The sequence below is a fragment of the Symsagittifera roscoffensis genome, chromosome 8 (genome assembly GCF_963678635.1).
Source record: "Symsagittifera roscoffensis chromosome 8, txSymRosc1.1, whole genome shotgun sequence".
Lineage (NCBI taxonomy): Eukaryota > Metazoa > Xenacoelomorpha > Acoela > Convolutidae > Symsagittifera > Symsagittifera roscoffensis.
The window spans coordinates 25,122,842-25,150,835 of record NC_087069.1 but is presented as its reverse complement, the minus strand read 5'-3'; the positions used below and the strand labels follow the sequence as shown (position 1 = coordinate 25,150,835).

At 33.9% G+C, this 27,994-nt stretch overlaps 1 protein-coding gene across 1 annotated transcript; it reads left to right on the top strand.

Moving 5' to 3' along the window:
* The first annotated feature begins 1 nt into the window (after position 1).
* On the top strand, positions 2-27,994 carry LOC134853302 (uncharacterized). The gene is made up of 2 exons (XM_063869275.1): positions 2-349; positions 26,799-27,994. The coding sequence occupies exons 1-2, from the start codon at positions 76-78 to the stop codon at positions 27,872-27,874; spliced, it is 1,350 nt and encodes a 449-aa protein (XP_063725345.1). The 5' UTR covers positions 2-75; the 3' UTR covers positions 27,875-27,994.

Below are 27,994 nucleotides of genomic sequence, written 5' to 3'. Positions count from 1 at the left end.
AGCAAAAACTCAGACAGATCTCGGTCAACTATAAAATGGTCTTCAATTCTTCTACAAACTCTCAGCAAGCATGAAATGATGGGTTTTTTATTCAATGAAGACCCTGTTGAACAAATAATCGAGAAATTTCCCCAGATTAGGTCGATGCAAATTATTGCATCACCAAACGAGCGAACTAGTGAAATCAGACCCATTGATGGTAAAAGTAATAGAAGCAGCTCGCGTAATTCGTCGCAGGATTTGGAAACACCTTTAGATGACAACAATGCAAGCAACCTCGCAATCTCCTATTCTATTGAGTTTCCGGAGATTGGTAGCGAATTTGATGTTCTTCCAAGTACCTCCAAAGGTCAGCGACCTATATTTTGCTGTTTTTAACATTAAAAGCCATAATATGGAAAATTCTCGCACCGAATTTCAACTTCAAGTTTAAAAAATTGTTGTGAAAAAAATAGGCTCATTTAAGCTCCAAGAGTATAAAGAGCATACGTAGAGGGGTTTTTAGATAGTCCTTTAAATTCAGCTTTATCTGAAAAATATCGTGAAACATGATACTTATCTGCTGATTTGAGCAAAACTCGTTCCAAAAATCCAGCTTGAAGGTGAAGCATTGAATGTATAAAGAAGCAGTTTTTGAAAAAACTTCACTTCGAGTACTTTTTTTAAGTTTTTTTAAGAGGTTAGGTTTTTGGGTTACTTGCACACCAATTTGCTATCCTTGTTTCGTTTTTGTCGCGTTAATTGCTCAGCTCTCGATTTTGGATTTTTGTATGCTGGTAATAAAACTATTTGCTTTTAGGAAATTAAAAACATTAAAAGTGATTTCTGCCAGGGAGGTCTTAATTGCACAGTTTAGCTGTTTTTCCAGAAAAACTGTGAAGATTATACTTGTTCCTTTAGTGCTTTCAATGGTTAATCGAGATGATTGATGACCAAATCTTAGTTTAAAAATGGGTTTTTTATTAGAGGTTTTTTTATCGAGTTTCCTTGAGGGTTGTTTAAACCTTCCCTCCGCCTGGTGATAAACTCTATATGCCAAGCGCCGATCGAAAGGCCAAAATTTCGAAGCATTAACTTCACAGCGGCGAGTGAAGCAAACATGTTGTGAGACGAAAGCCGCTAGGTCGGAAAAAATGGAAATGTCGATAACAGCTAAACCTACTAAAGTTTTATACCTTGTCTCAATTTGTCCTGGGCAGTATTTAGAAGAAAAATTAAAATTTTATGGAAACAAAATTTAAAACCCAACAATTATAGAAGAGACGCACGTAATGCACAGCCAAAAAATTTCAGAAAAAAACTTCTGAAAATAATATATTCCCCCCTCGAAAAACTCACAAGCATAAGAAACTTTTTTCGCTCGTATAACGGAGCAATATTAGGTCAATCAGCGGTATAAGCAAAAAATTTTAAGGCCGAGTAAACAAATAAGAAAGAGAAGAGGAAGCAACATAAAAAAGATTGTTTGAATAGAAAAGCTATATGAAATGTAGACATGATCAACGTTTTTCCAGCTTGTTGACCGAACGGCTGATTTGAGAAAATAGTTCAGTGATTCTGTTGCCCATAAATTGTTTACAAGAAAAAGAATCTTCCCAATTGATAACAGCTGCTAACCGCAATCATAATGGTCGCATAACTTTGCATACGTTTTTGGTGGAATTAAAGGTTTTATAATTCTTTTTCTACAAAGAATGCAGTAAAATTCAGTAAATTTTCTTTTAAAATTTCATACACAAAAAAATCTCAAAAAATCCAATAGCTCCGTTGCTTCCACCAATGAGTTTTTAGAAATGGCATTTAAGAATTCAGAAGAAAGTCTTTAAAAGGAGTCTTTAAAAGGAAATTCAGTGGACAAAAATAAGCCAAAAAAGCAGAAAATTTCTAGCTTACAAAAAAACAGGTCTCTTACATCTACGGCAGATGGGTGATATATTACAATAGGTGGTAGGTTCCATTTGAATAGCTGGATCGCTTTTTTTTATACTTCGCATATTGTTTATAATTTGTATCAAAAGCCAAACTTTTTGCCAAAAAAAGTGTAAATTTTGAACTTTTGAATAGCATTTCATCTGGCAGAGTAATGTATTTACAAAAACTATCTTAGTAGTAATATAATTGATTGAAAATGAAATGACTATATTATGCATTATAGTTCTCAAATTTAATACATGCACTACACTTAAAATTACCACCTATTGTAACATATCACCGGCAGATGCTCTGGCTGATTGAATTGAGATCGAAATTTTATCAAGCCAGTTGAAACACGGAAAACATTTTAACCCAAGCAAAATTCTTTTAGGGGAAAAATCTAGTACCACGTTGCATCACCCGTGCCAATTTCAAGGGTAAAAAAAAAGAAAAAACGTCCTACAAATTTTGAATGAGGAATGAAAAAATTTATATGATAAATTACTTAATTTCACCTGATGCCATTTTTAACAGCCCTTGCTTGAAAAAAAAAACAATTTCATAGTTTCTCCCCACTCCAAGAATGGAACAAAAATTGGGGGTATCTAATTGTCAGGCAACTACGCGACTAAATCAAGTTAGTTACCAGTTCTGCTTAACTGGTTGAGCGAAACCGCACTGAATAAGAAAACTATTATTGTATTCTTTTTCCCCAATGTGAAGTCAGTAGTCAGTTATCACCAATCCAGATAAGAATAGAAAAATGCTTTTCATTTGACCTGAGGCAGGGAAAAACCTGAGAAAGTCTACACTACTTTTTTCAACGATTTTCATTTTCATTTTTATAAAATGTCTCCAATCACAAAATAACACTTGCAATTTATCGTGTGCAGCAGAAAAAAAACCTCTGTAAACAAAAAAGTAAAAAATGATGAATAATAACAAAAATAGATGGTTTATGTGCAAGCAGCACAAAAATTTCCCACGACTTTGAATAAAAAATCTCCAAAAAAATCATGTTCTTTTGATTTTTAACTTGTGTCATTTTTTGTCCGAGGTGAAAACGACAGCTTATGTATCAAAAGAAAAAAGCCTCTAGATTTAATTTCAGAGTTATTTTCTCAAATAATTAGTTGAAAACGAAAATCAAAAAAATTTGCATCTTTTTTGTGACTTTAAAAAAAATTGTTGCTAAGAAAGAGCTAAATCAAACTTCAAAACCTAATTGGAAACAGGTCAGATGTTATTATAACGCTTATAAGGCCCTTAAATCTAGCCAAAAAAAAGTTGAATTCAGACTAAAATGCAAAAAGCTTATACCAGTTTTTCTTGTCACTTATTTTTTCAATTTTAAATGGTTCAGTATTAAGAAGCAAGGATAAGACTTGTTGTATAAATCGAATCGGTCTTGCGATTCTTAGTGAAGAATGAAGAATGAAGAAAAATAGATTTAAAAAAAAACATCGTATCAATAGTTCTTGCTAAACTCAAAAGTTTACCAGCTAAACTTTCAGAGCGATTTAGTTAATTGAATTTTCGTGACAAAGATACAAACTCCGATTAGACAAAAACAATCGTTTTTCAAAAAGTGTTCGTTGAACAAAAAATATTAAAGCATATAAACATGGTTCACTTTTGACAATTTGACAAAAAAAAACAAAAAATGCAATCAAATTTAGCTTGAGGTAAATACAAAAAAAACTAATAAAAAACTAGTGAGAAAGTAGCAGAATCAACCAAAGTTGACATTTCAAATTGAAAAGTCGTTTACAATTTTCGAACAAACTTACCAAAAACTTTAAATGATTAGTTGGGTTGTTATTTGGTGATTGTTTCGCACACGCCTAAAACCAGCTACTTCAAATAAAACGCTTGCATCAACCATGCTTATCCTAAGATCAAGATCATCAAAATTTTTAATTGGTTGTTGTCGGAAGCTGTATTGACTTTAAACTAGTTTTTTAATCATATCATCATTTTGTCAGTCTTAATACGGACTTTAGGGTGTTTAAAAAAAATAGCTAAATTAGCAAACAAAGAAGTTAAAAATCACAATGGAAAAAAATTTTTGAGCTGTTTTTTTTTGTTTCAAAATAGCGCAAAAATTGTACTATCAAGTTGTCTAAAATATAGCCTGTTATTACATTATTTACCCAACTTAAAAATATTAGTAAAATTGTACCAAAAATGTATTTTTCCTAATTGTTTCCGACCTCTGAAAAAAGAGAGGAATTTTGTTTTCGGGTTGATTTACTTTTTTCCTTTTTTGTTTTTCGCGCAAAATTAGGCGCCAAAAAACAACTAAGTTTCCAAATAGTTGTCTCTTTGTTGAGATTTGAAGTTTTTGATTTTTATTCCAATTTTGAGCGAATGAAGCGAGCGAGCAGTATAACCATAGTCTACAAAAGGCATCAATTAGCAAGCTGATAAATCAAGTTAAGTCTTGAAAACTTAATTGTACTCCAACTAGTTTAGCACATTTAAAACTTTTTTGGCGCCTTCTAGGGAATTAAACTGGAAAAATCGAGCATTTTTCTGTATTTTTTCATGAAGAAAACTGTTGTGGAAAGGAAGAAACTTACTGTCACTACCAAATTTCTAGTCTTTGCTTTAGATCCCTTCGGCTTCGGCTGGCCTCGTTCAAAAAAACGACGCAATTTGAAAATAAAAATTAAAATTATTTCTTATTGTGGTCAGCATTTTCCGTGAAACTTGCCCAGAAAACGGCTCTCATTGTTTTTTATTTGGTCTTAATATTTATTAAAATTTTGTCTTAACATTTTACTTATTTTCAAAAACGAAAAAAGAGCAGCATTTTATTGAATGCACTGGTCAAAGAACTAAGTATACTATTTCTACTGAGACCTACAGAACTAAAGTTCAACTACGGTTTGAAAAAAGCCGTTTTGAATCCAAGAATTTTTTTTTAAAACTCAGTTGTTGTTTTGAAATGCGAAAATATGAAATACTATAAATACTCTTTTCGTTTGGTAAAAAGTTTAAAATGTTTTGTTTTAAATGGTTTCTGTCGAACTACCAATTAGAAAACTAATCAAGTATCAAAACCTGTTCAATAGTACGGACAGCCAAAAAAAAAACAAATAAGTTATTGCAAAGAAAAATAATATTTAACATGAATATTTATAAGCCAGATGAGCTAGCTTCGGAAATGACTTATAAACAGATTCAATATTGTTATTGGAAGTGACAGTGGTTTGAAGGTTTTTAAAACTACACTCCATGTTTTTCAGTTAATTTTCAATTTTTTGAAAAAAAATATACGCGTTTTCTAACAAGTTGACATCCGGGGAACATGCGAGCCTCTTAGTTCAATGTTGGTATTTTTTTCAGCTCCAGGCCGTCACTTTATTGGCACGAAAAACATCTGGCAGTTGTTTCAACTTTTCATTGTCTATATTTTCCCAAATATCAGAACATTTTCCACCTTTGAAAAAGTGGGGCACTTTCAGAAACATCATCGTTTATTGCCGGCAATTAAATTTCGCACCTTGATGGATTTTCGATTGCTAGAGAAAAGTTAAACTCAATTTTGTAGCTGACGTTCGCTGAATAGACGGTAGACATGCAACTTTCTCTTGCTTCAAAAACCCAATTGTCCATAAACACTATTCGAGCTACAATCGTTTGCGTTTTTCTGTTTTCTTTTCGTGTATATCAATGTTTCTAGACGCTGATTTTCTTTAGAAAATCAATACTTTTAATGAATTCTCCGAAAAGATTTTATCAAAAGCATCGTTCGGCTGAGGAAATTTTGCAATTTACTCTCATGTTGCAACTAATAGCGGACTAATTACTATACTAGTTTGCAAAACTAACAGCAAAATCAAATTTTATTCAATGTTTTGAAAGATAATAGTGGCCAAAGTTATCGTCGAAGTTGCGCAAACATTTTATATAGAGTTAGAGCAAGTGATCACAGCTACCCTCTATGAATTAATCGAAAAGTGTTTTCAAGAACGTATCAGTGTATTGCGTGAATGAGAATTCCTGTTTTTACCATATGCATTTAAATTTGTCAACAGCTGAAATCAATAGTTTTTGCTATCAACAATTAAAAAAAACCTTTTAAATCCACCTTTTCAAAAAAAAATTCATACCGCAGATTTTTTGCAGTTGCAAAAAATGGCATTTTCAGACCTGGAACACTTCGAATGGACTTAGAAACAGCTTTTGGCTCTCATAAATACAGATATAAGCAACCATATACTGAAAAGATTGCGCTGTGCAACCAACAAATCGTGAAAGAAAGAAACCCAAATCTGAAAGAGCCCAGAACTTAGGCCTACTCGATAAAAATTAGTTACATGAGAAAGTTCGGCCATGGTTTGTTTTCTTAAACACAAATTAGTAGTATAGATATACGACACTGGGATCGGGGGGGGGGGTGATCCCTACAGGGATCATTGGGTATAGATTCCTAATGATCCCTATGTAAATATTTATACCTAATGATCCCTATGTAAAATATTTATACCTAATGATCCCCATGTAAAATATTTATACCTAATGATCCCAATGTATAATTTTTATCCCTAATGATCCCTATGTAAATATTTATACCTAATGATCCCTATGTAAAATATTTATACCTAATGATCCCCATGTAAAATATTTATACCTAATGATCCCAATGTATAATTTTTATCCCTAATGATCCCTATGTAAAATATTTATCCCTAATGATCCCTATGTAAATATTTATACCTAATGATCCCTGTGTAAAATATTTATACCTAATGATCCCTATGTAAAATATTTATACCTAATGATCCCAATGTATAATATTTATACCTAATGATCCCAATGTATAATTTTTATACTTAATGATCCCTATGTAAAACTTCGGTAAATTATTGAGTATTCCCACTGAACGTTGTGGAACCGGGAATGGAATTAAGTTTTGGTCGGTGCATATTTTCCCTTCTAAAGTTTGGGGGTATTGGCTTGTTTACATGTAAAAGGACGTTATATATCTATTATATGTAATAGGAAAGCACCAGATTTTGGCAGCGTAGCTTAACTGTTGGCTGCGGTGAACGATTTCCTTCAAAAATGCATGTTTTATTGCTGAATCTCAAAGAAAGGAAAATTCGTCAATTGCGGCGGCCGCCACCTCTATTTAGGTAAAAGCTAATGATCAATTTGACCGAAATAAGAATGAAAAGTTTCTTTAAGCCAAATGAAAGTAAAAAACAAAGAAAAATTTTGCAACACTGAAAACTCTAAAATAATGAAATTGGCTTGAAAATTTCGACATTTCCATTTTCCGTGTCTACAGAAGACTGAAAAATAAACGTCTGAAATCTATGACAAAAGCTTTGATTTTATAGAAAGGTTGAAAGAGCTAATAAGTTGTAGTGGGTTAAGATCTTGAAAAACGAGAACACTGATGAAAGCCAAAAGTGCCCAGAATTATTATCAAAACTTGTACCTAACTTGTTACTATAAAATTGAAGTGGATCAAAATTTCTTGGGGTCCGAGTAGAGGAAAACGCATGGCGCTCGACTCTCAGCCGAAAGGCGGCGTTTCGAAACCCGTCCGGAAATTGTACTGAAAGGAGGCAACAGTAGCTGGTATGGTGATATCCCCCCATAGATCGATTTTGTACTTTTTTCTCACTTTGAATTAACTTCTCGAATTACTGCTATTCAGTTAACAATTGGGTAAAATTTCAATTACTAAAAGAATGTATTGTTCAAAATGAAATTGTAAAGTGTATAAAACAGCTATATTAAATGGTTAGTTAATGGGTAAGCATGTGAGTTAGGAAACGTTTCAAAACATGATCAGTTATATAAACAAAATCAGAAGCATCACCATTAAAGTTTTTATCAAAAATCAAATGTGCAATATAAATACAAAAAGAACCGCACATGGTAGAGTTTGAGTCTTGCATGGGAAAGTTTGTCATCAATTCAGTCACTTGATGAAAATTCTCGTTCAATCGTTTATACAGATTGGTGTACTGCCAAAGAGGAAGACCGAGAGGATCAGCGAAGTATAAAACATTTCTTCTGTTGCATATCACAATCCAATGTGTCCCCGGAGAATCTGATTTTGAAGTGTTCACAATCATAAAGATGTTGTTTGGGATGTGAGGTGGAAAATTGTCGGCTGCAAATACTCCAAAAAACTTATATTTCAGATGTTTACAATTCTGAATGAGGTCCTGCAACTGGATTTCATCCATTTTCAGACTGTCGAAATGGGAAGGACGTTCTTTGTAACTTTGCGGTCGGAGGTAATAAATACATTGGATGAGCGTATACCCCAAACAAAAATTTCCAGGTTTGCTGTCAAAGCGTTTGAGAATTGAAGATCGAGTGAAACTGAGCAGTTAGTAAGTTCTGGATGCAAGAAGTCATGAGCTGCCTGCTGTGTGCTAGTGAGATCAAAACACATAATAAAGTGCTGTTGGTAGTTATCCAGAGTGATTCCCAGCCCGCAGTGCAACAAACCCAGCGCTGATAGTGTGTTGAAGAAGAGACGCTTATGATCTTGTGTACTGATTGGTGTACTTGCTATTGGTAAACCATTTCGTCTCAAAGTAACTTGCTCCAGTCCAAATTTTTGATAATGAAAAGGATTCGTTCGGTTTGTTCCTAGAAATGCATTATTTGTGTTCAATGCTATGATAATTTGTCTCACCGGTTCACGAGCAAAAATATCTTCCTGTTGCCAGCTGCGCTGACCAGCTGTTGCAAGAAATGTTTTTGTAATTTCTTCTTGATATGGGTAGTTCGCAGGAGTTTTGAGCAAAGTTGATTCAATGGCAGAGAGCACATGGTCGGTCACAGTCATTTTTCTAACATACAGGTTCGCTTCGAGTATTTGCAGCTTGTAATGCTTGGCAGCATCTTCCGATATAATGAGAAAGTCTTCATGAGAACGTCTGTAGGAAAGTCTGAGGGTAACACCGCTCAACAAATGCTTGTCACATGTGAAAAAATCAACTCCAGCGGGTCCATAGAACCAAATTTCATTCGATTCACGGACCAGTTCTCGTTGAGGTGTGAAATCAGCTGCATCTATTGCAGCGGGATTGTTTTCAAAACGATATCCCTGACACTTAAGCCACGAGTCCTTGGCTCCTTTGCTGTTAGAAAATTCTGTTCCAATAAAGCTTTTATGCGCAAAATTACTATTGGCATTTGAGATTTTGAGTCCATTAGCAGAGAGGGTACAGTCAGAGAAAAGGGAATACAGGGAGTTGTTTACGAGGAACGGTGAATCAGACACAGTAGGATCAGTGTTGTCGTATCGCAGATCAGCTCCACTTGATTGCGTTACTTTGCATCGTATTTCCAAATAAATTTTTTGCAGGTCAACAAAATTATTACGGTCACCGGTGATTTCAAATTCAAGCATTGGTCCATTAGGTGAATAGACAGGTCCAATTTTTTGATCAAAAGCGTTTTCAAAAGTAATCAAAAGAGGTTGTTTTTCAAACAAATCCAGAGAGCTATGGGTAGCTTCATTGGGTAACAAATTAGCGATCATTTTTTATGTTTGAGAAAAAATCTGCTCGACTTCTCACTGGTCTGGTTTTTCTTCGAATGATTGTTTTTCTTTTTCGAGCCCCTACTGACCTTCTTCTTCGTAATCCATTCATTGGTGTATTTCGACGACGTCGTCTACCACCACCGAGTTGTTTTCTTGCAGTTTTTGTGACAGTGTTTTTCAATGCTTGTTTAGGAGACTTCTTTTTCATAGCGACATCAATTAGTTCTGGCGCTGCACTCATCAAAAGTTCTCTGCCCAGTTTTTTCGCAGCCGGTAGAATAACCCGTCGTGCAAACGGTATAGCAACACGACCAATACCAGCAGCCAAAGCGCCAAATCCACTGCCGCGTTGTCGGTAGTGTCCAGAGAAATGAGGAAGTGAAGCTTGCTTTGCATAATATTGTTCCATTGGTTTTCAATCAAAGCGCTTGAATTTTAGAGTCAACACAACTTTACCAGTTCCTGCAAAGGGCACTAGTCTTCCAGTTTCTGTGCGCAACTGTACCGATATTGATTGTACAGATGAAGTGAATAATTTTTTATAGTCTAAATTAGTGAAGTTTTTTCGATGATTAGGTTCAATGCTGCAGGCACTACCGTTTTTGATGCGTCTATTTGAATCAATGACGCGTAACAATGGGGCCTTTGCATCACCAACAGTTTGGTATTGAATAATGTCAATATAGACAAAAATTAGACTTGTCCCACTTGATAAGTCATATGGGAAATGAGATTCGTACAGTTCGTTTCCCTCATAAGATGCATCGAAGGAGGGTATCATTTTGTATCCAATGTGATATTCACCGTTCTCATCAAGCTTTGCATTGTAGCCTAACAGACTGGGTATTTGGGGACTTGGGAATGAGATTCCTTCATTTGCGTTCATCCAAATGCTCATGCTATTCGTGATTTCTTGAGGACTCGCATCAAAATGAATTTTGTCTTTGAGTTTTGTTTTTATCTCATTAATCAATTGTTCTATAAAAGTGTACTCTCCTGATTTGATAAAAACTTTTTCGCCATAGTAGGGTCTGGAAATTGTATTCGGATTGCCAGCGTTGGATTTACTGGCTACTACTTCGGATGCTCTGAAGTACGTAAATTCCTCATCAGTAACATTGTTTAATTTTGTGGGGAAAATTATTTCTGAGAGAGCAACTCTCCAATCTCCGTCTAAAGCTATTTCTTCTTTACAAAAATTTCTAAAACTGGCCAAAGTGTTGTCTGGGAAATAATCCATTGATGCTGTTGAAATCAAATGTACAGTAAACTCATCACTGCCCATTTTCGTTATAATCAGCTTTGTTTCCAATTAAACTAAGTTCTTTTTCATAAAATTTTCCGCTGATTTCTTCCTTTTCCGCATCAATGAGACTGTATGTTGGAGGGTTTACAGTAGGAATGGCAACTATTTCAAAAACTTCGTCTGTAAAAATCTGCTTGTAACCTTTTCTAAAAGGCAAGTCAGTCTTCGCTATTCGCACATAATCACCAACATAAAACTTTGGTTTCTGTACCAACTTCGATGAACTGTTTGCAATTAATGAAACTAAAGCAGGTACATGTTTTCTTGTGACCTTGTTTGGAGCCAATTTTGTAACTCTATTAACGCGTGAGTTAATCGTTTGAACAAAACTTTGTAATTTTTCAATATAACTGTAAGTCCATTCAAACTCCAAGTATTTGTACATAATACTTTTCAGCGATCGAATGTTTCTTTCGGCAAACGCTGATTTTTTTTCACTATGAGTATTGTATTTGATGATTTCTCGTTTAGTACATAACTTTTCGAACTCTCCTTTAAACTCGGTGCCTTTATCAACCCAAACTTTTTTTGGTTGTTTTGTTTTGATCATTTTTTTGAAAGCTTCGGTTGTTTCCTTAGCATATTTGGTCTTCAGGGGTTCCACTCGTAAGTAGCGAGAGAGACAATCGACAGCAACTAACAAATATCGTACCCCTCGGTTATATTTAGCCAATTTATCAACATAAGCCAAGTCAAGAGACCAAATTTCGTTGATATCGTTAACAATCACTTTTAGCCGAGGATATGTTTTACGAAACAATCCATACTTTGTATGTGATGATTGAGATCTCAGAAATTTTTCAACTTTTTCTGGTGAGAGTTGACTAGCATTTGTTAAATTTTTAACGCTACCAAATGCAGCTGGACCTTTCGTGTAGAGTAATTTGAGTTTCTTTTCTTCACTGATAGTAGGATTTCCATTCTTTTGTTGACGTTGTCGCAAACGATTCTTTACTGCTTTCATAGTTTTTATCATCGTCGTCATCGTCGTCGTTGGGGAAAAATTCTTTTTTCTGGGTTTTTCTTTTGTCTGATTGCTTGGTTCTGGGTTTGAGAGTTGTCGATCGAGTCTTCGAAGAGGAGGGTTTTGATCTCTTTGAGTCCTCAGTTGTCGGGTTGTCGTCGGAGACGAAGGAGGAAGAAGTTGAGAAGGGCTTAGCTGCTTCGCTCTTAAGCGAGCGGAGAATCTGTTTGGCATAAGTGTTGGACACTAAGCTAGGATCAAGATTCAGTTCTTTCAAAATTTGTGGATAAAAAACACCCTCAAGTTTTTTTGTGTTTTGCTGTGTATCGTACAAAAAGGATTCAATTTTAACGAGTGTTGGTTTTCCTTGAATTAGAACATATCCGTCAACGTCTAATGTCAAGGATTCAACTTTGAACAACTGCTTCAGCACTATGTTTGCCCTTTCCAATTTATTAGCTTCCAATAGCTCTTGAATGGATTCCATAATCTTTCGAAACACTTCAGCGGTTTTTCCATAACTTTTTTCATCCTTTTTTTCTAATCTCTTTGAACTTGTCTGCTGCTGAGAATTGTATGATTCAATATTTTCTTCTGCTTCATCATCACCATCACCACTGAAATTAGTAGTCGCAGATAAATTTCTTTTTCGGTGCAGATTTGGTACTACATTATTAGGGGTTAAGGGAATAGGAGATGTTGGGTTTAATGGTGGTGGAGAGTCACGGCTGATATTTCGTTCTCGAAATCGTTGTATGTAATTGAGTTGAGATGATTTGTCGTTAATTAATGGATTATGAAGGATTTGAGATTGTGGTGCAGTTTTTTCATCTGGAGCATATGTTTTTCGAGGAATGAGGATGAATTCTTCAGCATACATGCTTAAGGTTCTAGTTTTTCAGGTAAATGTAACACGATTCTCCGATTGATTTAACCAGTGAAATATTGTTTGCCAGAACTTTTCGTTTTTCTCGGATACTAAACTTAGGGTCAACAATTTTTCCAAATGGTATTTTCTTACTCTCGATGAAACTCTTGTTAGCTGGAACATGTCCCAGAAAAACATTTACAAAACAATCGCAAAGAAATCTAATAAAATTTGAATCAGCTCCTGTCAAAATTGATCTACAATGGCGACTATTGAGCATTTGCTTCAATATACATAATTCTTTCTCTTTCATTTTCAAGAGATGTGATAACTGCTTTTGAGGATGGTAAATAGAAAATGGTTGGTGATGGTGGAACTATGTTTGACGAATAACGAAGACATTCTGAAGTTTTGGGATCCAAGTCTATCAACAGATGACCGAAATCTTCTTTCGTTGCCAACTGATACGCATGACGGAGGAATTTTGCATTATTCAACTGTCTGCCTAAATAATCAATTTGTTGAATGTCTCGAGGTGATTTGAACAAAATTAAATGAGTTGTATTCAAATCTATTGTACGTGATTGCTTACTTTGCTGAAATAAATTGTGCTTGACATAAATAACATGAACATTTTTATGTCGGCCTGCTGTAGCTAATTTAACAAAATCTTTTTCATTAAAAATTTCTTCACAGGTATCATCAAAGACAATCATACAATCCCGTAAGTTATTAACAATTTCAAAGCTGGATAATTTTATAAATTCAATATCAAATTTGTTGTGAGAAACAAAGGAACGGTATTTGGGTTGATCGTGAAGATAAAAATAAAATATCTTGTTATACGATGGATAGAATGTACCTTTGAGAAGCATTTGAAAAATTAAATCAGTTTTGCCAGATCCTGAGGGACCTGAAACGGACATAAACAGACGATCTTTTGTTGAAATGATCTTATTCATTATTATAATTTGGGATTGGGTAACATGTAACCAACTGTACTGGATAGTATTGAAAGCCAAATGGCAGTCTCATCACAACTAAGGTTGTAAAAAGACAATTTTGAAATAGATAAAGAGAGCAAAATGAAAATGAAACAGACTTGCGTGAAAAAGACAACTTCTGCAGACGGAAGAGAAACAGAATTACAAAATTTCCAAGATCTGTTTTCGTGAGATAAAGACTTTTCGGCAACACCAATGTCAACAAAGTCGCAATCATTGTTCTCGACAGTGGTGGTTTCTTCAATTTCCATGTTTACTGGAAGACTTTTTTTGCTTATTTGTATCAAGGTTGATAGTTACAACTGCATACCAATCGCCTTTTTTTCTCTCTGATCTATTGCCGTTTGGTTTGTATTTTATTATATATCTTGCTATGTTTTTGTCTGTCAGAAGTATCCGAACAATTTTTTCTACGTTTCCGGTACTGATTTCGTCTAATAACTCTTTTGGTAAATTCTCACCTGTTAAACTCACATTTTGTGTGTTTTCTTTTGGCAAAAATATTTTTTTGAAATTTTGAATTTTCAAACACGACATGTTAGCAACTAGTAATCTCACAAGATCAAAAGAAAATGAAAACAATCAATAATTATATTTATTATGATTCACAAAACTTGGCATATATATGTGATTCGTCATTTCGGTTCAACAGGCAAATCAACTCCTCGTTCAATGAAGAAAAACTCATACTTTGTGAATTTGTCATGTTTACAATTAGATTTGAACTTTACAACAAAATGAGCAGCAACTCTGATAGTGGCTTGAACTAAATGTATTTCCTCAACGTTATCAGTTTTGACTAATTCTTTCAGTTCAGCTGGAAGCTGATGGTCATGCAAATGGATTTGTCTTCTCTCTCCCAGCTGAGGTTGCAGCCCTTCCAGGTTGAGATTGAACAACGGAATTGACTGGCGAAATTCCTGGAGTCTGGACATTGTACAGGTGAAAGTAGTCAAGAACTGTAAAAAATTTCCGTAAATTATCAATTTCGATATCGTTCAGTGTAATTTGTTCGAATTTTTGTAGGAGAGGTTTTCCTTGACAATCTAATATGCCTGTCCGAGTAAGAGTAACTTTAATTCTTGGTGTTAAACTGTTTTCAGGACTCTGATTAGTCATTGAAGCGTAAACCACCAAATTTGGAGATAAGGTTGTTTGCATCATTGGACAGTTCATTTTGTAACCAATCGAAAAAAACTTTGGATTTTCTACGGGTACAATGCTTTAATAATTGATGCGAGGGAAGTAAATGAGAATGTCGTTTGCAAATATGTTTTTCTTGACCCAATAACTGTTCAATCTTTGGGCAGCCAATATCTTCCAAATTGGTCACGGGTAATTTCAAGTATTCAGCTAATAAAACAGATTTTTGTGTACCTTTAGCAAAAAAATGGGAATTTGGGTTCCTCAAACGAATGCTGTCAAAAATTTGATCCAAGTATGGGTAAGGGTATTCACCTTCGTCCCAACGAAGCCCGTGTAGAAATTTAGATACCCAATTGTACGCTTTTTTCTCTTCTTTTGGTAAATTGTTGAATTGAACTGGTGGCAGAAAATGAATTGTATCAATTGTATTAGCAGAGCAAACGGAAAGTTCCTTTATGATCAAAGGTTTCTTGCCACATTTAAATCCTTCAATATCTAAAATAATGAGATGGTTGAAAAACACTTTTTTAGTTTTCTTTCTTTGGGTAAACATGACTTTCACTCAACATTCCAACAAACGAAATAACTTTGGTCTGAATGTTTTAAGAAATAAGCAAAACGCAATACCTGTCACGTGACCCAGGTAACAGTTTTTTATTGGACAAGGCAAAACATATGTGTACCCAGGACCGGTATGATTTTTTTCTTGCAAATATCCTGCTGCGTCATGCAAAATAGCATGTATTCTAAGAAATTTGAAATGTTTCAAGTGTTTGTCGAGCGACGAATTGTCTATTCCAATTAAACCACCATATGGTCTGTTTTTCAAAACAAAATCCAAATTAATATCAGCATCTAAATACAAACAAGTGGCTAAAAAATACTGAAATCTGACTGATTTGTCTGGATATTGTGATTTTAAGTCTATAAAAATTTCATGAATGAGTTTTAAATCGAAAGTTGAAATCATGTTTACTGAACTCAATATAATGAAAAAGGAATAATGAAAAGTATCAATTAAAACTTAACTTTCTCTTCAACAATAAATTTCACAAACAAAACATCAGTATCTACATCAAGTTTTCCATATCCACTTGTCAAAATATCCATTATTTTACAAAATGCGGCAGAATGGGGTCCATTAATTAAACTTTCAAATCTTTTCAAAGTTTCTGTATTCATCTCATCTGTTTGAACATGTCTGCTTTCTGTATGTTTCTTTGAAACTGAATTCGAAACTCTTACGGATTTGTTTGACGTCGACGATGCAGCATGCGTAACTGTATTATCAATTCGTTTCTGTCCCCCAACGGCCGGAGATTTCTTGCAAACGTTTTGATTTGGTGAAGTTTGTTTGTTAGATGATGTTGTAGAAAGCAATAAATTGGGTAAACGTTTTTTGATTGCAGTGAAATCTAACAAATCGAGATTGGCTGCAACAGGTTGTGCTGAATAAGTGAGAGCTAGTTTAAGCTTGTCAAATAACTCACCGTGTCCTTTGACATCCTTAGCAGGAGAAACTAAGTATTTGAAGCAAGTGAAAATACAAGGAACACTGAAACATTTTTGGGAAGGAAAAAATTGGTTTAATTGTTCCTCTGAATCTACTTGAATCAATATATGGTAATGAGTTTTTTTTTCATTCTCGACTGAAAAAGGGCAATATTCAGATTTGAAGTGGCTTCCAAAAGCATAATTTTTAAAAGTAGATAAATTAGGAATTTTTTCAGTGATAACAAATTTGAAATTTGGTTGAAATTTTTTGAAATAATCAGGTAACACAACTTCGAACATAGCTTCTGCCATTTTGTAAAGGAAAATTAATTCGAGTCGTGCTTGAAATCGTTTGTGTTTGAGGAAAGTTGAGATTTCCTGGCTCGTTTACAGTTAGACTGTGGTTTGTCTTTGTTTTCAACAGTATCAGAAATTTCACTTGTTTGCGCTCGGATTGACTTTCCCGACTTTAGTAATTTTGAAAATTCTTCACTGCTTAAGGAAAGTCTTTGTACACATTCAAATTCAGCGCCTTCAGTTGCTTTTTTGAAAACTTTCAGGAATACATAAGTTCCAGTTTGGTCATATGTTTTCAATGTAGCACGCACTAATCTTTTACTGTTTTCCGAAATATCGAAATAGCAATCGCCAAAATCTTTATCTGCATTTGCTGTGGTGCTTGTTTTTGTTTTATTCATTGTAACGAGTGAGAATTCAAAGTAACTTGATTCAAAACTGAATAGAAAGAAATGAATGGTTTCGATTGATTGTATATGTCTACAAAAGAAAGCGTTGTATCTATTTTAATTTATCTACACATGTAGTTTATATCGCAAAGATATTGGATTGCAATTTAGTTCAAATGGATAAGTATTTTGTGCATGTACAACTGATAAGAATTTTAATGGGTGTTAAAGGTCACAATGTTTAAACGTTGTTTTTGATACAAGCTATTTGTTTGAATGCAATTTAGATAAACATAGAATACCACGCAAGGTAAAATAAATATTTTACACACCCTCCCGTATTAAACTGATCAAAAACTACATAGGAGGTCTTGAAATTTCTAATTTTAGAAGAACCAATCCCTATTTTAATCTCTTGAGGCGTTTTCACAATTCATTTCAGTTTCATTTCTCTCCGCGTTACGTTTGTCCTTTTCTTCCAACTTTTCTTCAAAAATGCCTTGTTATATTATTGCCGGATATTCCAATCACGAAAGAACCATTTTTTATGAAACCGTTCACGGTAATTTTGTAGCAATAATTAACGAAGAAAAAAGTTTCAATTCTGATGAGTGGACTTGTACTCATCACGTTATGATTCCCAAAAATTTTTTACATTTATTCAGTAAACTTTCCTTAAAAAACTCAAATACTGAATATAAAGTATTTGAGTTACCTTACAAATTCCGGTAAATATACGGATCCTGACGAGCCTCTTGCTCTTCAGGTTGATATTTCAACTTTATCAAAACCAGTAAAAAAAATTTTGTATAAATACGATTGTGATGTTACTCCGATGTGTGAAAACCAGTTAGAATACTTTGAAGAAATTGAATTTTTTGATTCAAAACTGAATAGAAAGAAATGAATGGTTTCGATTGATTGTATATGTCTACAAAAGAAAGCGTTGTATCTATTTTAATTTATCTACACATGTAGTTTATATCGCAAAGATATTGGATTGCAATTTAGTTCAAATGGATAAGTATTTTGTGCATGTACAACTGATAAGAATTTTAATGGGTGTTAAAGGTCACAATGTTTAAACGTTGTTTTTGATACAAGCTATTTGTTTGAATGCAATTTAGATAAACATAGAATACCACGCAAGGTAAAATAAATATTTTACACACCCTCCCGTATTAAACTGATCAAAAACTACATAGGAGGTCTTGAAATTTCTAATTTTAGAAGAACCAATCCCTATTTTAATCTCTTGAGGCGTTTTCACAATTCATTTCAGTTTCATTTCTCTCCGCGTTACGTTTGTCCTTTTCTTCCAACTTTTCTTCAAAAATGCCTTGTTATATTATTGCCGGATATTCCAATCACGAAAGAACCATTTTTTATGAAACCGTTCACGGTAATTTTGTAGCAATAATTAACGAAGAAAAAAGTTTCAATTCTGATGAGTGGACTTGTACTCATCACGTTATGATTCCCAAAAATTTTTTACATTTATTCAGTAAACTTTCCTTAAAAAACTCAAATACTGAATATAAAGTATTTGAGTTACCTTACAAATTCCGGTAAATATACGGATCCTGACGAGCCTCTTGCTCTTCAGGTTGATATTTCAACTTTATCAAAACCAGTAAAAAAAATTTTGTATAAATACGATTGTGATGTTACTCCGATGTGTGAAAACCAGTTAGAATACTTTGAAGAAATTGAATTTTTTGATCGTTTATGGGGAATGGAACAGATTGAATCACCATTATTAGTTACCCCGAAAGCTGATCCTTCTCCTACAGTGTCACCATGGCTTGATGAACCAGATTCTTCAACTCCAACGCGCACCCCCGAAGCGACAGTGAGTAATCATATGGAAAATTTGACTCCTTCTCTATGCCTTGCACCAAAGAAAAAACGGAAGCTAACAACACTAGAGAAAGCGCAGGAGTATTTGGACCTTATATAACTTTGAAACTGAGGTTGAGTTTTATTGATTTTTGTTTGTTTTTATTGTGTATAATAAATTAACTTTAAAATTGAGTTTGAGTTTATATCTTGTGTTTGTTCATTATTTATCACACGATTGTGTTCTGATTAAAAATTTAGTATAAAAGCCTTTAAAATTTGAAGTTAAAAAAATCAGTTTTTTTTCAATTAATTGACTATTTTTTTTCCAATTAAAAACAAAAAAGTCCGTAAAATTTTCATTTTTTCCACAAATAGGAGTTAACATATTAACATTGATGTTCTTATTTACATGATTGATCTTGAGAAAAATTGAAAAGCATCCATACTTATGCTAATTTTTTTGAAAACAAGATAAAAAAATATCAATTTCGTTTTTTGAAAAAAAAAAAGATAATTAACGTCAAAAAACTGTAAAAAAATAATTTTGGTTGTAAACCTTTATTGTCATTTGTTTATTCATTTAATTATCATACAAATTGAGTATAATAAGAAATAGTATAAAAGATGTTGAAAACCAACTTTTTGTTAAAAATAAATATTTTTTAAATGTTTTCTAGTTAAAAATTTGATTTTTTAATTACAAAAAGGAAAAAAAAATGCAATAATTTTTTATTTTTCTTCAAATTGGATTTACCATATGATCATTGATACTGTTGTCTCCAAAAATGATCTTTATAAAAAAATACAAGCATTCATCATCATGTTAAATATTTGAGAAAAATAATAAAAATCAAATTTTTTAATTGATGACTCATCGTTTTTTCATTTTTCCGAAAAAATGCGATTTTCAACCAGAAGACGCAATTTTTTATTATGAGCAAGTAGTGTTGTTATGAAAGTGCAATGAGGGGCACAACTAATGAGATTGTGGGAGTAGATGTTTTTTCAATAGTCTTCGAGAAAAACGCTAATCCCCTTAATCCCCCCTAAAACAACAAACTCATTTTTCTTTACAGAAAAGTATTTTTTCTGACTTTTTTTTCATATCGAAAGACAATTGAGACAAATTCATGATGACATGGACCGTGCAACCGCTCCGTGATTGACATCATTGGTAACAATGCGCCTGGAAAGTTAAAAAACTGACAGTTTTTCAGTTTCTGTTTTACTTATTCATCATTTCAACTGTTTTTGATTCAAATTTTGACATTTTTATAGAGTATTCTGTCCCCATGACAATTGGGATATTTAGGATTTATCATGTGTTGTGACATGCTCAACTTTTATTCGCAATTTCGAAAATTTTCTCAACTTATAATTTGAATTGATAAAATAAAAAACTAAAACTTTTATCTCTTGGCTCTAAAATCATTTTGGATAAAAATTTAGCTCAAACTTGATTTGCTTCGATTAACTTTTATCATTTGTAGTAATGATAACAATTCAAACAGCAATTAATCTGTTTCGCCCAATCGAATTTGAGTTTGATAGTTATGGCGGGAAATTCAAATGTAATTCAAATTTCGGCGGGAAAAGAGTTCAAATTCAAAGTTAAGCGGGAAAAGCTATTCAAATTCAAACCGAGAAGGGGAAAAAGGAATCGAAGCGCAGTAATTTAAACTTTTTGGCGTTTGGTTGGGATTCATTCCCTTTCCTGCTTCGCTTTAAAACAGTTCCAGAGCGAAATGGGTTTCAAGTGTAACTATTGTCCCAAAGTTTTTACAATAAAAACTAATAGATCTCGTCATGAACGAAACTTTCACGCTGTTGAAAAAGAATTACCCATTTTTACTTGCTACCATTGTAATTTTAACACTTTACTGCTATCAAAATTACAGCAGCATATTGAATCAGATCATCAAAAATTTAACAATTTATGTCGGTATTGTCGGCTTGGTTTTTGTGAACTTAAAGATTTCAAGGATCACATGCAATCAGAGCATGGGTTACCTGTTTTGGATCAACAACTAACATCACTCAGCAACCCCTCTAGCTCAATCACACAAGCAAGCGATATTGATAACTTTCCAGCTTCAATTGAAGTTCATGAATCAGCCATGAAAAATACGTTAATGACTTTTATTATTCCCAACCAAAATATTGAACATGATCTTATCGAATTTATGACCTTGAAAAAAATGAGATTCAAAGTTTGATATTAGATAGAACCTGTAATGGACCCTGCAAAGTACAATTTTCGGCTAAACTTACTTTAATCAAGCATGCTACTGTTGTTTCGGACCAAAGCGTGCAACAACCTGAAGACGAACGCATTGAAATTTTCGCTAATTCTATGATGACTCCCCTTTATGCAAACGGTTTGTCTGATGAATTATTTCTCGAAATGCTCGGAAAAATGGAAGCTGTGTTCCAGAATTTTTCAGCCCATGGTAGCGGCTGGGTTCTGCAGCGTGTAAATGAGCTTTACATTAAAATCGGAAAAATGTTACCAATCAGAGGCTCTTCGTTTATACCTCTCCCTGCAAAAATAGCAAATTCGCAACAATTAATTAATATTCGTAATCACAACGACCACAATTGCTTTTTGTTATGCTACACTGCCGCCTATCATCTTAGATATAAGCCTGATCTAATAGTCGGTAGGTTAGTTGATCCTAAACTTGAAGAGACAGATCCACACACCTATACAAAGCCTGGAACGCATCAGGCTTCTGATGATTTCGTTATGCCTATGAGCTTGAACACGATTCCTCAATTCGAGCGACTTAATAACGTTCAAGTAAACGTGTTTCAATATCAAAAAGGAGATCTCATTCCAATGATTGTCTCAAAGTTTGAAAGTTCAGATAATTTTATTATGGATCTGCTTTTGTTATATGAACCCGGAATGCACCACTTTGTTTTGATAAAAGACCTGCTCCGATTTGTTTGTGAAGTTCGAAAGCAAAAATTCCGAAGTTTCCTGCAGTTGTGTCGTAACTGTTTTCAAATTCATTACAATGAAATTGATCATAAAACGCATGAGCGATTATGTAAAGATCACGAACCAGCTGTAGTGATAATGCCAACAGCTGAAAATGGCTGCCACAAGTATAAATTTAAAAACTTTCAAGCTCTCTGGTATGCACCTATTGTTGTTTATTTTGATTTCGAATCGTTCCTGAATCCCGTTACAACATGTATGAACAACCCACAAATTTCCTCATCTCGCGTTCTAGAAAAACATGAACCCTCCGGGTATTCAATGGTTGCTATTGATCATGAGTCCTCAGAACCATTTTTCTTTAGTCTTGACAGCTCTGAAAATTGTTTAGAAAACTTTATCAAAGAGTTACATCTATTAGCCCGAGACGTTTACATCTATAAACGGAAAGTACCACATTATTTGGGAGATCGCAGCCAACTGCGTAAAGAAGAAACTTTAACCTGTTGGATTTGTCAAGAAAACTTCAGTGAAAGCGAAGAAAAGTGCCTGGATCACTGTCACTCTTCGGGAAAATTTCTAGGATGGACCCACGACAAATGTAATTTAGCGCGAAGAAACATAAATTACATTCCAGTCGTGGGACACAATTTGCAGAATTATGACATGCATCATATATGTCTAGCGTTGAACGAATGTGACTCGCGTAGTACAATACAAGTCATTCCATCCACCGATGAGAAATATATTTCACTAATTATCGGAGTAGTGGTTAAAATCATTACACGAAAAGATCAAACAACACAAAACATTTATGAGTATCTTCGTTTTATAGATTCTTTCAAGTTTCTAAACTCATCACTACAAAAGTTAGTTGACAACTTGCCTGACAACAAATTTACAATTCTGGAAAACCACTTTCAAAACGTAAGCCAAACTTGTAGAACTCTCATACGTAGAAAAGGATTCTATCCTTATAATTACATGACCGACCGTAAAAAGTTTGACGAAAAAGAGTTACCGCCTCTCGAAAAGTGGGTGAATAGTTTAGACGGAGATAAAATTGCTATTAGTGCTGATAACTTGGTTGAAGCAAAAGAAGTTTTTAATCAATTCAATTGTCAGAACCTGCGCGACTATCATGACTTATATTTGTCATGTGACACATTGCTCCTAGCCTGTGTCTTTGAGGAATTCCGCTCTATCAGCTATGAAACATACAGCCTTGATTGTGCTCATCATTTCACCGCTTCCAATTTAGCTGGTGACGCTTTCAAGCGGGTATGTAAAGCTGATGTTGAATTGCTAACGGATCGAGATCATTTAGACATGGTTGAAAAAATGATGCGAGGTGGTACTGCATCAATCTTTGAAAAACGACAGTTCACTGCAAACAACAGGCAAATGAACGAAACATTTAATTCGAGCGAAGATACTACCTATGCCTTCATGGTTGATGCCAACAACTTATACGGTGGAGTAATGCAAACTCACAAACTGCCTGCACGTCATTTCGAGACAATCGGAGTTAGAAATGAAAGAAATAATCAAGAAAACGAAGATGAGAATTCCATGTCAATAGAAGAAATTTTAGCAACCCCTGACGATTCAGACTACGGTTATATTGTTGAAATTGATTTAAAATACCCTCAATTGTTGCATGAAAGTCACCGTGACTATCCACTGGCACCCACTAAGGAAGTTGTTCAAAAAGATTGGTTGAGCAGATACCAAACAAATATCTCAGAACAAATGAAAAACAATGAAAACTGTGGACCCACAATAGGTAAAGTGAAAAAACTTTTACAAACTCTACATGATAAAACTCATTATATAATTCATTATAAACTCCTGAAACTCTACGTGAAGCTTGGTCTTATCGTTACAAAACTGTATCGCATCGTAAAGTTCAAACAAGAATTGTGGCTCGAACCGTACATAACTCTAAATACAAACAAACGAAAAGCGGCAAAAAACAAGTTTGAAGAAGCCCTGTACAAACTATTGATCAATTCAATTTATGGAAAAATGTGTGAGTCAAAAAGAAAGAGAATGAAAATCAAGATTTTACGAGATGCTGAAGAAACAATGCGAAATATAAGTAAGTTTGAATTTGAAACCTACAAAATTTTTGGCGAAGACATGGTTGCATTGACATTAGCACCAACGAAAATCAGATGGGATGTACCCACAATTGTAGGAGCGTGTATACTAGAGCTAGCACAGTTTGAGATGTACAAATTTCACTACGAGGTTATGAAGCCCAACTTCAACTGTCACCTCTTGTACTCAGACACTGACAGCCTAATGTACGAAATAAAAACGGAAAAAAACTCGAATTTTTATGAGAAACTGTACGAGAAACGTGAAATTTTGGACAACTTTGACTTCTCCAATTATCCATCGGACCACTTCCTCTACAATGCAGAAAACAAACTTACAGTTTTAAAGTTTAAAGACGAATTCCCGGGTGATATAATTACAGAATTCGTTGCATTGAAGCCAAAGCTTTATTCAATACTATCGCAAAGTAAGTACATTTCCTTCAATAATACCGGCTCAAAATTGTTCAAACAGCGCTTTTTATTTTCAAAAATTAAAAAATTTCGAAAAATTTTTTTGAAAAATTTTGAAAGAAAAAAAATGTCAAAAATTTTTGTTGGAAAAAAAATTAAAAAAAAATTCGTCAAAAAAAATTTGGTTAAAAAAAAAATGTTAAAAAAAACGTTTTGTAAAAAAAAATTTTTTGTCATCAAAAAAAAAATTTGGAAAAAAAAATTTTAGAAAAAAATTTTGGAAAAAAAAAATTTTTATGAAAAAAAAATTTTGTCATCAAAAAAAAAATTTGGAAAAAAAAAATTGAAAAAAAAATTTTTTGAAAAAAAATTTTTTGAAAAAAATTTTTGAAAAAAAAATTTTGAAAAAAAAAATTTTATGAAAAAAATTTTTTGTGAAAAAATTTTTTACTGAGTGAAATTTTTGAGATGACTTAGGTTTTTTGGTGCTTCTGTGGGTGGGGGTAAGGGGGGAGGTATAGGTTAAATGGTTATCACCTTTTTTTAAATGAGAGGGGGGGGTGTGGATCTTCTGAAAAGGATGCGTTCATACTTTTTTTCTTCAATTTCAAGTATTAGTTTACAAAACATTTAGATATATAATGATTAGTGAGCATCATTTTTTTAATAGATACACGGAAGCACTCAGCAAAAGGAATCACTAAGGTGACTCAACGGTTGCTAACTCATGAAAAATACATCAAAACTCTCGCGTCTGGAAACCTTGTACGAGCCGAAAATACTCGCATCATCTCCGAGAGGCATATTCTGAACACTGTTCGAGCAAACAAAATCGCATTATCAGCCTATGATGATAAGCGATACATCCTCAGCGATGGTATCTCTACATTGCCATACGGTCACTATAGAACAGTAAATGCTTCTATCTTTCCCGATAGCAATCAGGATGATGATGATGATGATAGCGAAAGGAACGTGAGTGAGACTAATAGCACCAGTCACCACAAAGATCAAGATTTAGACGATTGGCTGAAATTTTTCGAGGAAGAAGATGAGATAGTCGACTGGGATCACGAGAGCTCGAACCAAGAAGAAATCTTTACGCAGGATACGAATTATTTGTCAGAAGATAGCTTTCTTGTGTTAGATACTCAACCGAGCCGTTCGTTGAGAGACCTGTTGAATAGTATCACCAGCTATGAAGCTCCAGATCCAGGTAGAGTTCGTGTCACAGAAATTGTTGAGAGTGATATCGAAAGCGATGATTTGGTTGATCCAAATGCAGTTACTTCTTCTTCGTCGTCGGATGATGAATGGTACCTCGACCGCGAAGCAGTTGAAGATTCAGCACCGCAATCAAAAAGACGTAAAACAAACAAAAAACTCTAATGTTGTGTGTTTGATTCAAGTTGAATACAAAATTTAATGTTGTAAATTAGTGTACTGTATTATACTTACTTTCCACGTTTGTTCACTGTTAGGTAATGGCGGGCTACTTTAAATCCACTTTTGGTTTTGTGTTACTATTTTATCTGGAGTGGTTTTGAGAGTTTTCATTTTGGAATTGACCCCAAACTGCTTTTGGTGCGTTTAACCGACACTTACTTCAGAAGATTGTGTGTATAATTCAACCATTTCAGTTCATATCTCTTTTCACCAAGACCAAAGCGTTTGTAGAAACATTGAAAGAACCAATTCGCAAAGACCTTCAACAGCAAAACACAATGAAAAGTTTTAGTTCAATTGGAATACAACATAGCTTGCCGAGCTATAGGTGGTGGAAAGAAATAATATATCGCCAGTACGATTTTGTTTTAACCAACACAACTTTCACATAGGGATCATTAGGTATAAATATTTTACATAGGGATCATTAGGGATAAATATTTTACATAGGGATCATTAGGGATAAATATTTTACATAGGGATCATTAGGGATAAAAATTATACATTGGGATCATTAGGTATAAATATTTTACATGGGGATCATTAGGTATAAATATTTTACATAGGGATCATTAGGTATAAATATTTTACATAGGGATCATTAGGTATAAATATTTACATAGGGATCATTAGGAATCTATACCCAATGATCCCTGTAGGGATCACCCCCCCGATCCCAGTGTCGTATATCTATACTACTCAAATTAAAAAGCAAAAAAATATAAATTAGAAACGCACACAAACATTTTACATTATTTTTTTGTAGTTTTCACAAAGAGTGTTTGGGTGTAACTTTTTCGGTCAGACATTAAATTTCACTGATTTTAAAAAATTCTTGAAGACTTTTAAATGCGATTCTTGAAGACTTTAAAAGAAAATGCAGTAGAAATTGTTTGATCATTTCTACTAGTGCATGGTTAGACTCAACGGGCTTAGCGTTTGTTTTGGTCAAAAATTTTCAAAATTGCCCGAAAATATTCCGCGCACCTATTTTGTTGGCAAAATAACGTCTTTTCAGTATTTCCTAATAAAGTTACGATAAACTTTTTTTGGACCATAAACATCGAGTCTCCTGTCAAAAAATTCCTGTCTTCACTGTATTTTCAAGGCTTAATTCAAATTTTTATCAACTTTTTTCTTTAGGTATGCAGAAAATGAGCATTGACAATTTGACCGAGCTTAAAACCGTCAAAGGGTTGACGTTGCCGATAGAAAACATAGCAGATGAAACCGGTCAGGTTACCAGAAACGAAGATGATACAAGCGATGCTGAATGCGAAGAAAAAGTCGAAAGCAGTCAAACTGAAATAGAAGAGTTCGAAAATTTTGAATCTGACCAAGAGGACCATTCGGAAACTAAGGAGCCGCCGAAAGACCTTAGACAAAGATCATTTAGTTGCTTTGACAAAATAACCAAGGAAACTGAAATAGAAGAGATTGAATTAAGTTTGCCCTTTAAAGACCTTAACCAGGGATCTACTAGTTACTTTGACAAAATTAACAATCAGAACGAAAGCTCTTCCGGACTTGTTTCTGGTTCCAGTACTCATAATCTTGGATTCGATGGTCAAAAAACATCTGCTGAATGCCTTGCTGATTCTAAAGATAGCCACGGCAGCAAAAACAATAATTGTGCGAATAGTCACAGCCTCTTTGACGATCAAACTAAAAATGAAACCTCTGGCGAGAAACAAATGGGTAAAGACATTTTTAACCAATGCAACTGTGTCGCCGGAACAAGTAAAAGTGATAATGCGCAAAAAATGTTGAAACGTGAAGATAAAATTTCCATTTCCCCAGCAGTGGTTAGCACTAAACAAAAACATATTATGATCAGCTACTGCCACAAGCAAAAAGATCTAGCATTCAAATTGCTAGAAGAACTTCGCAAGTCTGGGTTCACAGATATCTGGATAGATAAAGAGAATGTGCACAAAGGAATAGACATTCTAGATGATATGGCCAACGCGGTTGACAACTCATGTGCTGTTTTATGTCTGTTGTCAAATGATTACCATAAGAGCAAAAACTGCATGTGTGAAATAAGATATGCCAGAAATCGGGAGACAACTTTTATACCTTTGATTGCAGAAGCCAATTTCATTCCGGAAGCAGATCTACTCATGTGTATTGGGAACAGATTCCGGTTTGACTTATCAACTGATGATCAGTTCTCTGGAAATTATCACTTGCTGGAAGAAAAACTGAAATCACTATGAAAATCCTTCAATAAAGAAATCCAAGTTATTGTAAAATTGTTTTTTTATATATATATTTACTTATTTACAAAAACTACTATAATGCAATCAAAAATATTTCACTTGCTTTGAAATAATTTA

Excerpts from the sequence above, each read along its gene's own strand:
- LOC134853302 (XM_063869275.1), top strand. The coding sequence starts at position 76 with ATGATGGGTTTTTTATTCAATGAAGACCCTGTTGAACAAATAATCGAG. Across the intron at positions 350-26,798 it reads TCTTCCAAGTACCTCCAAAG|GTATGCAGAAAATGAGCATT; the intron begins GTCAGCGACCTA and ends TTTTTTCTTTAG.